Below are 15,294 nucleotides of genomic sequence, written 5' to 3'. Positions count from 1 at the left end.
TCTACCAGTGAGAGTGGTTGATCTCAAGCGCATTTTGCAATAGTGCTTCAAAGGGGCGGGACATGTGAGACACTCAAAAGCATTTGATTGGTCGGAAACTGATGGGAAACTGAAGTATGAGATCATGTCAAAAAATTATTGATTCATTTAAGTTCAAGCGCAAGTGACAATGTTTATGATTGCAAATTCTGTTATTGTTTTGTAGCACACTATATATCTTTAAGACTAACATACTGATGCTAACATCTAAAAAACTTTATTTCGATTTCACGAGGGCTTTAATAGAAGTTTACATAATAGCATTTGTGCTTTATATTGTTGTCTTTCCTAAAAGATACAGTTTATGTACAGTATTCTGCAGATTTGAGTGTGATCTCAGATGTAAAACCACAACTTTACCACACAGTGTAACGAATAGCATTTTACAAACCTTAATTTCAATATCGCCCCTTTCCTCCAGTTCAAATGTGCCAATCTTCAAGAGAATATCAGCAGTGCTCTGAGAGATATGGATTTTCAGTGCTGAAAATGAGCAATAATAAACATCCCAGTATTCATTACAAAAAAATATTAAACCTAGGCTGATTAAACAGTCTACAGTAGTCAACATTTGAAGTGGATCAAAATTATTTTCAAAATTGACCCAAGACAAAAATGGGTGCTGTTCAATAGTTTTAGGACAACATTGACGAAAGGGTTTGAACTGCTTCAAATGTTGACTACCGTCTATCAACTGGTAGATGCAGAAAAACATTAAAAGTCCTTACGAAGACTATTGCTCTCCATCCTAGAAGCTGTGTTGACTGTATCTCCAAATAAACAGTAGCGAGGCATTGTACTACCCACAACTCCAGCAACCACTGGGCCTGAAGATTGATATCAAATATACAGTATTTACTTACGCATAGGCCTCATTACACTTAGTATACATAAAGTGTATAATTGCATACCAGAATTGATCCCAATTCGTAGGGCCAGTCTCTCATTGGGCAGGTGCCTTATTTTGAACCTTTTGATGGCAGAGAGGAAGTGCAGTGCCATAGTAGAGATCTCCTCGGCATGAAGAGTACCATTACTGATAGGAAGTCCACTGGCCACCATATATGCATCTCCAATAGTCTCCACCTACCAGAGAAATAACATAAAGAAATCAGTCAGATGGTAACAAAACAAGACATTCCCAAACTTCCTAAGATGTATATGTCTCAAAATGCTACAGTTAAATGCTTTCTTTACTGCAGTTTTCTCACCACTGTCATTTCGGCATGTTTATTTTGTTATTGACAGCAATGGGAGCAGTACATATTTACAAAATGTAAATTGTGCTCTAAACAGCCTGGATGTTCATTACCAATATATCACTACTGGTACCAGTATATTGCTATCAGATTTCCAACTACAGTTTCTTTTGATCGAAAATAAAACCTAAAAAGAATAGTGTGAATATATCTGGGTTTTGATTCATATTCAGTATTCTTGTACTTCACATGTAGGCTTTATGAGTGTTTCCCAACCCTGTTCCTGAAGGCACACCAACAGTACACATTTTCAACCTGAAAATTCAAACACACCTGAATGAACTCGTCAGAACATAAGAAGAGACTCCAAAACCTGAAGTTAATTGGTCAGATAAGGGAGATATACAAAATATGTACTCTTCCTGTGCCTCCAGGAACACGGTTGGGAAACACAGGGTTAAATGAGTGCAATAGGTTCTTGTCTGCAGTTCACTTATAGGCCACCGGTGTCGCTAATAACAACAATTTCTGTTTTCTGCTGATTAAATATGATGCAAATCCTTTGCATCAATTCAATCCTTCATTCATTGATGCAATATTATGCCCAAACTCATGCAAATCATAAGGAACAAATGTTTGCACAGAATTCTGCATTCAGTCTAAACATTTTGACAAGAAATCAGCCAGTATGTTAGACCTGAACAGAAATACAGTATTGCATATCAATGTAAGTAATGCTTAATTTACCTTGTAGACATCATATAGTTTGATGATATCATCAAAAAGGCTGTAGAGGTCATTGAGAAGAGTGACCACCTCCAGAGCAGAGCTAACAGAGCACATAGTGGTGAAACCCACAATGTCAGAGAAGAAGATAGTCACCATTTCATAACTTCTGGGCTCCACTGACTTTCCAGCCATAAGCTGATCAGCAATATACCTGTTAAAAAAACACATATACAGTACAGATATATCGGCAGTTTGGAAATAACATGTCCGATTAAAACTACACTTTTTCTTATGCATTTTGGCTGTTCATTTACACACATTTTGGAGGCTTCATAGTGCATTTTTTTTATTATTTTCCCGTTATCATCTATGAACTAACTACAAACAGTGTTAGGGGTAATGCATTACAAGTAACGCAAGTTACGTAATAATATTACTTTAACGAGTAAAGTAACGTATTACTTGTTACTTTTTAAAAAATGTAATGTGAGTTACTTTAAAGTTTAATTATTAAGCTAAAATATAAACTGCCAAGTTAAAATGAACATAGTCACACTGAATCACACACTCAATGAGAGAATGCACTCCCCAACAGGAACACGCAGAAACGAAGATGAAGGGCCATAGCCTTATGTTTCTGCAATGGAAATCTCCTCATTATTTTAAGTTCATGTTCAGTTTGGTTCAGTTCAGTGTGGTTTAAATTTCACTGCTGAAAGTTCAAGCACTGAAAAGCACGTCCATCGAAGTCCTGATCCAAGCAAGCCAGTGGCAAGGAAAAAAACTTCACCAATTGACAAAGTGAAGGAAAAAAAAACCTCGAGTGAAATCAGGCTCTGAACTTAAACTTTGAAATCTGGGCTTAACTAGAACTTCTTTGTTAACACAATCTACATTGTAAAAGTGCTACAGAAATAAAGCTAAATTGAATTGAATTATTTTGTATGCAATCGTAGAAAAAAGGAAAAGGGGATTGTCTCAATGGAGTTGAGTTGGAGTCTCAGTGAGTTTACTTAACTAATAAGACAAAAAGTACAAAAGTGGAAAACACATTGCTTTAAACTTTCATTAATCTGTATATACGGCATGTATAGCTCTGGGGTCAGGAAGTTCTCAGAAGATAACATTGTCCTAAATAATACCTTTTTAATATGTTTTAAAAAAGGAAAATAAGGGTTATACTGTGCATTGTTTAATGTCAAAATGATGAGGTCACAAGCATATTATTTGTTCAGTCTATAGACATGAGCGATTACAGGTTTTCAGAACAAACCTATAGTTTTTGTGAGCAAATTATTCTTTTTTTAATTATTTCTATTAAAAAGTTATATTTCCCAGTTTCTTCTTTAATTGTGTTTTTTAATTGATTCTAAAAATCTAATTTTTCATAATTCTTTTAATATTTTACGCATAATGATTACAATGCTTTTTTAGAATATAAAATTAAGTTTAGTTTACACATAATATTCTCTATTTAATGTAAACTACCCATATAAAACACTATATAGAGTATAGTTTAACTCTGTAGCATGAATCTACGCTTTGGTGTCAAGTTTTTGCTACAGCTTACCGAAAATACAAATAAACAAAACGTCTCCATCCCAATGATACCATCAGTGTGCTTACCTGGGCAGCATGCTAGAGAGAAGCTTATCAGCCCTGCTCTTCTCTACGGTCAGCTGACTGGTTCTCTCCTCCACCACTTCTTCCAGATGATTGGCATATTTCTCCAGTTTGTTCACCATGTTGTCCAGGATGTTAGCATGGCTGGGAAATTGATAAAACTGAGTAAATACAGTACAACCGAATATATTTAGAAGTGTCAATATCCCTGGACAGATGTTTATATCAAGCATTCACCTTTCGGGACAAGCGTCTCTCAGTTGTCTCCTGATACTGCCGAATGGGGGTCTGTGGTCTGGGTTTTCACTCCAGCAGGCTTTTATTAAGGGGATGAGACGTTCATCACAGATGTCAGCAGACAGGGTGGGTCTAAGAGGCTCCTCACTCATAGGGGTCCTTAACTGCTTAATGATCTCTAGTGAATGTAATATAACAAATGACACGAGGATAAACCTAAGCCAGTTCAATAAACTGCCATGATGACAACCAAACTAATGCACAGTTGTAGAACAAAATTATTAGGTCTTGTGTGAAATTGTAATTCTTTTTCAAATATTTCCCAAGTGTTGTTTAATGTAGAGAAAATAGTTTAATACATTTTTAGATATGATGGTTTAATAAGATACTAGTATTCAGTAATTTAAGTGCTTAACTTGGTTAATTAGGTTGACTATGGAAGTTTGGCTAATTAGACAATTATTAGATAACGTTTTTTTTATTCTGTCGCCAAACAAAACACATAAATACTTAATAATATTAACCTCAGTTGTTTTTAAATAAAGAAAAAATATTGATTTAAAAATACAGAATAAAAAAATAAATTGCATAGAAAATACTGTGAAGATCACTTGGGAAATATTTGAAAAATAATTTCATGATAACATGCATAATAAATAAATGATTGCAAAAATGAATCCATGAAATAAGAAAATGTTCATCCATTAGGCAACATATTATTTCCCAACAGCATTTGTTATGTTTTATTTTTTGTTTTCATTTTTGAGTTTTATTTTTAGTTTTGTTTTTAGGTCAGGTAGAATAAGATTATACAGAAAATAAGATTTAATGACCAAAAATGTTTTGAGAGCTTTTTATATTTTTATGTAAATCCGTAAGACCTTCATAGCAGACTTACATAATATGAATATGGATGTGATTAATTCAGTATCATCCAATAAAATATCTTTGTGAGATTATGTTTAAATATTTAGTTTTATGATTAAACCTTGGTCGATTTTTTATGGTGGTTAAACAATACAAATAAATAAATAAATGCAAAACCGTGATGACTGAGAACTGACATTCATCAAAAGCTTGATGTATCATATTTATTACTCACATTTTAACATATTTTTTAAAAAGAAAGAAAGAAAGTACAGTTGAAGTCAGAATTATTAGCCCCCCTGTTTATTTTTTCCCCAATTCTGTTTAACGGAGAGGAGATTTTTTTCAACACATTTCTAAACATAGTTTTAATAACTCATTTCTATTTACTGATTTCATTTAGCTTTGCCATGATGACAGTAAATAATACTTGACTAGATATTTTTCAAGACACTTCTACGTAGCTTAAAGAGACATTTAAAGACTTAACTAGGTTAATTATACTAACCAGGCAAGTTATTGTATAACGATGGTTTGTTCTGTAGGCTATAGAAGAAAAATATAGCTTAAAGGGGCTAATAATAATGACCTTAAAATGGTCTTTAAAAACTGCTTTTATTCTAGCCAAAATAAAACAAATACGACTTTCTCCAGAAGAAAAAATATTATCAGACATACTGTGAAAATTTCCTTGCTCTGTTAAACATCAATTAGAAAATAAAAAAAAAGAAAAAAGAATAATTCTGACTTCAACTGTATATATGGATAATTAAGCAAATTCAGGAGTAAATATGGTTGAAATGCTACTTATTTTTTTATTTACTAATTTAAAAATTAATTCAGAACATAACATCACAGTGTTGGTCTGAATTGGAATTGTTTTGAACTATATTCGTTACAAAACAGAAACTAATAACACAAGTTACTTCAACTCAACTGCTGTAATATCATTAACCCATACAGAAAATAAAACAACCATATGGAGCTGTTTTGGCTTTCACAAGTTGAATTATGGTTAATCCTAACTACATTCTAATAAAATGCATCATATGTGCAGTGAATGATTTAGTACTCTAAATACATATTTGTTTTGAAAAATAAGTGACAAACTCTATAATCTCAGCTCACACACATACAATTAAAAAACAATTGTGAAATTACCAAATACTGTAAATACCACCCATCAAGATTTCCTTATAAATGTCAGCATTATGGGGTCAAAATATCCAACAAAACCAAAGCATTACCTTTTGGTTCCAGATGAACGTCGTGATATGGGCCCACCTCTGTACTGTACATGAGCTCTCGGATGATTATGGCAAAGCTATAGACGTCCCCCTTCTGGGTGCCATTGAAAGGGTAGAAGATCTCTCTCAAAAACTCAGGAGCGGTCCAGTACATCTCTTCATATTTCGGATTATCCAGGGGGATCAGTCTGTGTTTGGTGCCACATTTGAACTCCCACAGGCCAAAGCCGGAGAGTTTGATCTGCAGCCTGCTATCCACCAGACATGTGCTGGGCCGCAGGTTTCCATGAGACTTCAGACTGCTCTTATGGATGTACTCCATGCCCTGTACACAAAAAAATGTTTCATTACAAATCAAGGTTTTCATATAGTGAATGTGCATATATTTGTTGTAAATGAATTAGTTAAACAGATAATGCAATGGATGCAACATTAAAAGAAGAAAATACTCACATTTACAATGTCATACGCAAAGGACAGTTTGAACATCCAATCCAGATCAATTTCATTGTTTCCAAGAACATCCTGATGTGTTTAAAAAAATAAATATATGGATAATATATTGGGTTTCATCCAATTTTAATCAGTGTTGTACAAATTCAACATTGCAGTCATTACATTTCAGTTATAATGAAATCACTTCAATGATAAATAAGTTAAAAACAGTTCTGTTTCTTTACATTTTCTATTGGATTAAATCAGGTGATTGGCCGTGCCATTCTACAGCTTGATTTTCTTTGTCTGAAATCATTTGAGAGTTTCTTAGGCTGTGTTTTGGATCATTGTCTTGCTGAAATGTCCACCCTGGTTTCATCTTCATCATCCTGGAAATGTAGATGTTGGACTGAAGCAGCTAATATTCATTTATACTGACGAAGGGCAGAACGTTTCGGAAGAACTGCTGAGACATTTCAGCTGCTGTCTGAGCCTTCACTGCCTTTCTACACCTCTCTTTCTTTATGTGTTTAATACTTTTTTCCTGTGTCATTTAAAAAAAGGATATTCATTTACAATTTGAATTGTAATAGTATACTATTTTTCTTTTGCTTTTGCTAGTATATTATTTTCCTTTGATTACTTCTATTGTCCACATTTGTAAGTGTAAATGTAAAAATTAACATTACATTTTTTCCAAAAAGTTTCTTTAAAATCGTTCCTTTTGGGAATCAGATGACTACAAGATTGATTTTTTTTTAATAACCAGATTGTGACAATGCATTGATAATGTGTGATAACAACTGAATTGCACTGCTTTATTAGTTTGGCCCAATTATTTAGATTCACTAATAGCTCAGCAAAAATAAAAATAAAAGGGTATTAAAAAAAGGTCAATATTCAATCTTGCTCAAGTTCAATATTACTGGCCCCCATAAGGACAAACCACGGTTGTCCAATGACTTGCCCTAGTTTAGCCTTTAAATTGCACTTTAAGCTACTTGTATCTTGAAAAATGACTAGTAATATATTAGATATTGTAATCATGGCAAATACAAAAGAAATGAGCTATTAACAATATTATGTTGAAATATGTGTTGATTGTATTTTTAAAAGAATTAAAATAATCACAGGAAGGCAAATCGTTTTATATTCTATATGTATTAAGTATGAAGAACAGAAGAAATATATTATATACGCACCTTCAAGCTCCCTTTCTTGCAATACTGCATGACGATACAGATATTCGGTGGATCAATACATACACCGAAGAATTGTACCAGGTTCTCATGCTTCATTTCTTTCAGCTACAGCAGGAATAAACAGAAATATTAAGCAAACTTCAGCCCTGTGGAGGTAAAACTGAATCTTTGGAAATATATGAAGTGTTACCATATTGAACTCCGCGATGACCGAAGGTTTCTTGATATCAGTGAGGATTTGATTTTTCAAGTATTTTATGCCCACCTCGTTTCCCTGCACCATAAGCAAAGAGACTGAATATTGTATTTGTGCATTATGTTTTAGTATGTGATCCAAAATGTGTACCTGAAAGAGTCCGACGGTAGCGTAGATGGCTTCTTTAGTGTTACAGCTGTTGGAGGAGAGCATGGACTGAGAGCCACCACTGCCACATTTGCTTGGTGTTGTGTTTACAGACAGGGTTTGTGTTCCCTGAGGAAAAAAAACAATGATCCTTTCTTGTTTTTTTTACTGTGTTATGTCAATAATATTTTATATATAACATTCATTCATTCATTTTCTTTTCGGCTTATTCTATTCCCTTTATTAATCTGGGGTCGCCAAAGTGGAATGAACCGCCAACTTATCCAGCATATGTTTTACGCAGCAGATGCCCTTCCAGCTACAACCCGTCACTGGGAAACATCCATACACACTCATTCACACACATACACTACAAACAATTTAGCTTACCCAATTCACCTATAGTGCATGTCTTTGGACTGTGGGGGAAACCGGAGCACCCGGAGGAAACCCACGCCAACACGGGGAGAACATGCAAACTCCAAACTGCAAACTGATCCAGCCAGGGCTCGAATCAGCAACCTTCTAGCTGTGAGGCGATTGTGCAACCCACTGTGTCACCGTGCTGCCTATATAACATGTATATGTATTTAATGATATATATATATATATATATATAGGATGTATACATCAGTGGTTCTCAATTTTTTTTTTATCTAAAAATGTCCAAAAAGTATTAGATCTCAGTAATTTGGACTTTTTTTAAAGAAATCTTTAAATATTTTATCTACAATGCGGTTTTTAAGCTCAGGACAACTTAAAACAGCTTTAACTTTATGTGTCATGTATGATTAAAACTTCATTCATTCCTTAATATTCCTTTGGCGTAGTCCCTTTATTCATCAGGGGTCACCACAGCGGAATGAACCGCCAACTTATCCAGCATCTGCTTTACACAGCAGATGACCTTCCAGCCGCAACACAGTACTGGGAAACAATCATACACAAACACACACACACACGCACACTACGGCCAGTAGTGTATTCTATTCACCTATAGCGCATGTCTCTGGACTGTGGGGGAAACCGGAGCACCCGAAGGAAACCCCTACCAACACGGGGAGAACATGCATACTTCACACATAAATGCTAACTGAGCCAGCCAGGACTCGAACCAGCGACCTTCATGCTGTCAGGTGACAGTGCTAACCACTGAGCCACCATGCCACCCTGATTAAATTTTTGTAAGCAAAAAAATACTAATACACATTTACAGAAGACACTCACTAAAATGTCATTCAGTGCAACTAACACTATATGAATATTAGTATCTATGAAGTATAAATATACCATTACAATATCTGCATATTTAAAAAGACATTTCACCCTAAATGTTATTTACTCACCCTCAAGTCGTTCCAAACAATAGAGTTTTTTTTCTGTTGAGAACCAGAGAAGATATTTTGAAGAAAGCTGAAAACGTGTAACCATTGATTCCATAGTAGTAAAAACAAATACAGTACTATGAAAGTCAGTTGTTACAGGTTTTCACTATTTTTCAAAAAGGGCAAAGGGTGAGTAAACAATGACAGAAATGTCTTTCTTTTTAAAACTGTCCCTTTAAATACATTTTGATGACATAAAAAAAGACTCTCAGACTCTAAAACTATGGTGGCTGAGAGAACTCAAACAACTGTAAACACATATACAAACAGAAAAACATCTTTGTCAATTTGACAACACATGCACACACAAATTCTCACAACACACGCAAACACAGAAACATGCTGCGACATATAGTGAAGACTACAGTGGAAATGTGCCACCAAAAAGTGACGAACCTGGCTGCTTCCTGCAAGGTGAACAATCTAATAGATTGCACAATTAACGTTAAGTTTAATGCAATTTGTCAGAATATAATTTGACCAGGACATTAAAATGAACAAAAAAACTCCGACAACACCGCTGACTCTAAACAGGAAGCAGGCTCGTCACTCTTTTGCGTCTCTAAACTCATTTACGTTTATGGTCTACGCTATACTATACACATACATATATACATATATAACTGATTTCTTTTATCTTTGCCATGATGACACTAAATAATATTTTACTAGATATTTTTTCAAGACACTTTTATACAGCTTAAAGTGTCATTTAAAGGCTTAACTAGTTTAATAAGGTTAACTAGGCAGGTTAGGGTAATTAGGCAAGTTATTGTATAACGATGGTTTGTTCTGTAGACTACCGGGAAAAATCTAGCTTAAAGGGGCTAATAATTTTGACCTTAAAATGGTTTTTAAAAAATAAATCAAATAAGACTTTCTCCAGAAGAAAAAATATTATCAGACATAGTATGAAATATATATATATATATTTTTTATTAGATTAGAACTTTATTGTCATTGTACAATGAAATTTGTTTGGTAGCTCTTAGATACCAACAGCAATAAGAAATATATATATATATATATATATATATATATATATATATATATATATATATATATATATATATATATATATATATATATATATATATAAAAAAGTATCAACAATAAACAAAAGACAGAACACAAGGTTTAACTGTATTAATTAAATAGTTGCACAGTCCTAGTGTAGTAAAGAAAAGTGTCTAGTGCAATGAAAACTATTTTGAATAAAATTATGTAAATGTGGTACAGAATAAAAATTAAACAGAAAAAGGTAAATCTTACTTTGGGCTCTCTGAGGATTGTTATATCACTGTAGCTGATGAGCCACCAATTGGATTCATCCAGGCGGGTTTGTAATCGCAGCTTCTGTAGAGTCAGCGAAGTAATCAAAGCCACTGCTGCCACTCCAATCAGCGGCAAAGCCACCAGCAGAACCAGAAGAGAGATCTCTAAAAGAGTGACAGGATATGATGCCAATTTAAATACAAAAAAAAAGACTGCACTTACAGTATCTACAAAGAAAAATGGCAAAATTAGCATCCAACATTTACCATTGTCTAACCATTCACAGAGCTCATTATCAAAACCACAGCTTGGATTATCTGTCGGGGGTTTGCCGTATTGCCAAACTATATTCGAAAACCTTAATGTGGGTCTGCAAAACAGGTCATTTTCAAGGCAGTCAGAGTTTCAATGTTCAGTGCATCAGTAATACTGATATGCAATATTTTGGTCTTACTTGATCATTTTCGTATGGCTGTCAAAATCCAAAACAGAGACAAATTTTAATAACGTTTCTGTTTGTTGCAGGTCATATACTGAATAATCTAGGTTCCTCTCTCCATATTCATCAAAGTGAACCAAACCCGAAGCTCCTATTGGGCAAACAAAGGTTATTAGTTTGGGGTATTTAAAATCAATATATAGTATCAATATATAGTAGGAAAAATAATAACGTGCACCATAAAATCAGAATTACCATAAAATCTAATGCTTGTCCTGTCTCTGAGTTTTTGGAGAATTTCTCGTCCATGACGGATGTCTTTGCCACTTTTAAATGCTTCTTTGAGCCCCATGGCATAAAGTAAGACAGCGTCATGTAAATAGGCAGCATATGAGCTTACCTAAGGCATCAAATAGAAATTGAAATTAATAAAAATATTGATAAAATAAAAAATGTTATCTCACAAAACACATCCTCACCTCTTTTACTGATGACAGATTGCTGTAAAAAGGAGCACCTTTCAGTTTATCATAAGCCTGATCGAAGAAGTCATAGTAGTCATATCCATCATAGGACTTCTGAGCTAGTACAAACACCATGTCAAAAGCCTTTAGCATTGTTCTATTAGTTTCGCTCACAGAAGACTTCCACATGTTGTCCTAATGGGGGCAAAAGTAAGAGTGAGTACAGTATTTGTTTAGGTAAAAGAAGTATGTCACAATTGTAATTGAGTTCAGATGCAAATGACTATGTCTAGACATGAATGAATCACAAAAGACACAAAGGGAATACATAAAGTAGACCACTTAAAAATATTTCTAAAAATGATCAGTGAACACTTTATTTCAGGTGAATCATTATATTAAAGCACAACTATCTGTATATTTCATCTGGATTTAATAATTTTGGTGCTTACTATCTGACAAATACAGTAAATTATGTTACTCCATTGAATATTTCCAAACGTTATTTTTAGACATTTTTTATTGATTTTTATTAGATTTTTTTTACATTTTCACTGTTATTATTACAATCCATTGACACTTTTTTCAAACTATGAGAAAAAGGTAATACCAGAGTTTTAGTTAGGAGGAAAGAATGCCAACACATATTTAAAAAAATGGTGCATTTAAAATGCAAAAGTGCACTACAGAAACATATTTAGAATTATTATTATTTTTAAATTATATATGCATTATTATACATTATTAAGTTTAAAATCAGAGATTCACCTGCATTCTCTGTCTACCAGCTACACTCACCACTTTGCCACTGACCTCAAACTGCTGAACCAGTAGGAAAACATACTCTCCACTCATCAGGCCCAGTTTCTGAGCTTCAATCATCAGAGCTGTGGAGTCCTCAGCATTAGCAAGCACAACCACAACTATAAAGCAAAGAACAAAACATCGCATAACTTTAAAGAAAGTCTTTTCCTTGCATTCATTGCAGTAGTGCTTTGTACATTGTATTGCAGATAAATCATACTCACGATCAAAGGAATGCCCAACATGGGGAACAATGCACGTTTATCAAGGACTTTGATATTATAACAGTTAATCAGCAGGTTCACTCATCTTATGCCAGCTAACAACAGCTTCAAGAGGAACAGGCCATGAGGGCATAAGGGCAAGACACATTTGAGATCTTACACGTTTTACTGACAGAGGTGTAAACTCCACCCTGATATTGAAGCTGAAAGATAAGAACTACTATTGGCTTACCTCTCGCAACCTTAGAGAGGATTTGCAAGTTCCTCTTTGCCTGTTCCAGGTCACTGGTGTCGAACTTGATGCCCATGGTCACTGTTACTTTGCTTCGAAGTTGCTGTTCCACAGACTTCCAAAGGGCCTCAACACTGTCCCATGTGTTTGCATCCGCTCCGCCTCCTATCATGCCAACATGCTTCCATCCGAAGAATTCCAAGGTTTTAAGAAGGATCTCTCCTACCCTTTTAAGGGGAGGTACAATTTTTATATAGGTGTCGTACACCAGAATGTTATCCATTTTTGGTGTCTGACCAACAAATCCAAACATGGGAATGTTCCAAGTAGATGCAATGAGCCCAGTGACCTAGAGAATATATCGTAATTGTAGTTTTAATGATGACATTATCAAGTATGCCACTCACTGTAAAAACAAACAAAAACACATCCTGAGCTTGCATGATGAAGCCTATGAAATCAAAAAAATCTCTTTATGGGTCTTTGCTTTTACATGAGAAAAAATTCACCTACAATGAAAAACACATGAGCTTCACATGTACAATCAATCCCATTAAAATCACATGCAAAAACAAGTGATCACATGATTTTCAATTGAAAATGTTCCAAAACCACATTAATTTGTGGTCTTAAAATGTGATTGTTTTTTTCATTTCAAACAGTGTTCAAGAATCTGTTTTGAACTTATCAAGTGAGTCAGAGAATTGATGATCCACTAATTAAGTTACTAAACTGGCTAATAAGTGAATCAGCCATTGTGAACGAATCGCTTGAATCATTAAATAAAATGGTTGTTTTAGTCAATCATTTTTTTATGTATGAGCAATTCCATGCAAATGTCAACCTTGCCATAAAAGAAATTAAGTTTTCACCAAAATACGGAAACCGTTTCTAAGTTTTTTGTGCAAACAAGTATTTTACAGTACTTTAGAAATACTTAAAAAATCTGTCAATGTTTTCCAACTATTAGATTTGATTTACCAAAGTAACATAAGTTGCAATTTCACATTCGTCACATCCATAACAACACATTTTCCTCATAAATGCAAAAATATTAAATAAAATAAACTCAATCACTTTTGTTCTATAGAGTGCCGACTCGTATCCTTATGATTATAATTTTTTCTTTTGGGTTGTGCAGTTTAATTCACAGAATTTCTACAAAGTATGTTGTAAACTGTAAACTTGCATACTTTTTTGGTCACATCCGTAATGCATGTTTATTTTCCTCATTTAGAGTATAAAAAACGCTTAAAAATGTAAATTTTCTGAACTCTTATATTTTCTTAACATATAATTTCTATGTGAATTTATGTTTTGAGTTTTTACAGCAAATGTCACATCAATAACTCTGGAATTGCTCGTACATTTTAATAGACAGTGCATAATTTCAAGAGACTATTTTTAAGGAATCTTGTTTAAGGAATTTTTATGTCTGGTAAAATACTTTATTGTGATTCACATGGCACAATATGCAAATTAAATCTATACAGGAAATATCTCTACAGAAATTACTCAATGTGAATGTAATGTAAAAATAATAACAATAACAATAATAATGATAATAGTAACTTATTGAAATATAAGTTAAACAAATACATACAAATACATCTGTGAATCATCTGTCGCTTTTTTAAATCGTTCTTTTCATCTGTAACGTTAGCAATAAATGAAGCGGAAGCGGAATCTTGCTGTTCATACGCGGATTTGGTGACAGGTATACACTCAGGTAACTCTAATTTAACCCTTAATGTCAGAAAAGAACTATCAATGCATGATATTTCACTTGTTTATATGTTTACGTAATATTACACCATATTAAAAAAATAAACAAACACTTTCTGTCACTTACTTCTGCCTCCTCAGGACAGGGGGGACCAAATAGCGCGGACACGTTTTGCTCCATTACTTGCTCGATGAAACCCCGCAGTGAGGTTTTGGCGTTACAGTCTGTGTCCATGTAGACGAAGTCAAAGGTGAAGTTTCCACTGAGAGCTGGATTTGAGTTGATCTTGTCCATGGCTATTTGCATCGCTGACCCCAGCCTGAGCAAACTGAAAGGGTAAGAAATGTTCCGAGGTGCCTGAAGGCCCACCGTCAGCTTAAACTGGGCGTCTTTGTTGCAAATGACAGAGTTTGTAAGAGCTGTAAACAGCAGCCACCACCATCTTATGGGTCGACTTGTGTCTGAGTCTAATCCTCCTGACATCCTACCTGCATACAATCACTTTGATCGCCTTTCAGAAATACGGGGAGTTTTAAATGGCCTTTGTCTACTCTGGGGAAATTAATTCTAATCATGTGTTTCTCTGGAGAAAGAGCACTTAGCACCTAGAGTGCAAGTTTTCAGGCACTTCACTAGCACAATCATATGAAATTCTGGGTATTAAGTAAATAGAAATAAGAATAAAAAAACAAACTAAATAATTGTAAAATAAATAAAAGTGTGTGTGTTTTTTTTATGTTAATTTGATATAATGTAGAATTGGTATTAAAAAGCCCCAATTTTAATGGTATTAATATATAAATCATAAAAATTCCAATTATTAT

General features: G+C 34.1%; 1 protein-coding gene across 1 annotated transcript in view; it reads right to left on the bottom strand.

Annotated features, from left to right (window-relative positions):
* The window catches only part of gucy2g (guanylate cyclase 2g), a 15,437-nt gene extending 484 nt beyond the window's left edge, over nt 1–14,953 (bottom strand). The window contains exons 1-19 of the mRNA XM_056469780.1: nt 14,597–14,953; nt 12,745–13,093; nt 12,283–12,407; nt 11,500–11,679; nt 11,276–11,420; nt 11,036–11,171; nt 10,848–10,951; nt 10,579–10,745; nt 7,925–8,050; nt 7,769–7,852; nt 7,579–7,683; nt 6,395–6,466; nt 5,942–6,266; nt 3,828–4,005; nt 3,594–3,734; nt 1,986–2,178; nt 951–1,125; nt 768–866; nt 431–522 (exon numbers count right to left, since the gene is read on the bottom strand). Of these exons, the coding sequence (XP_056325755.1) occupies nt 431–522; nt 768–866; nt 951–1,125; nt 1,986–2,178; nt 3,594–3,734; nt 3,828–4,005; nt 5,942–6,266; nt 6,395–6,466; nt 7,579–7,683; nt 7,769–7,852; nt 7,925–8,050; nt 10,579–10,745; nt 10,848–10,951; nt 11,036–11,171; nt 11,276–11,420; nt 11,500–11,679; nt 12,283–12,407; nt 12,745–13,093; nt 14,597–14,953 (3,153 nt within the window). The remainder of the gene's footprint in view (nt 1–430; nt 523–767; nt 867–950; nt 1,126–1,985; nt 2,179–3,593; nt 3,735–3,827; nt 4,006–5,941; nt 6,267–6,394; nt 6,467–7,578; nt 7,684–7,768; nt 7,853–7,924; nt 8,051–10,578; nt 10,746–10,847; nt 10,952–11,035; nt 11,172–11,275; nt 11,421–11,499; nt 11,680–12,282; nt 12,408–12,744; nt 13,094–14,596) is intronic.
* Nucleotides 14,954–15,294: the final 341 nt, after the last annotated feature.

The sequence above is a fragment of the Danio aesculapii genome, chromosome 12, assembly GCF_903798145.1.
Source record: "Danio aesculapii chromosome 12, fDanAes4.1, whole genome shotgun sequence".
Taxonomy (NCBI): Eukaryota; Metazoa; Chordata; class Actinopteri; order Cypriniformes; family Danionidae; genus Danio; species Danio aesculapii.
Note: the sequence above shows the minus strand (reverse complement) of the source record. Positions and strands in the feature narration are given on the sequence as shown.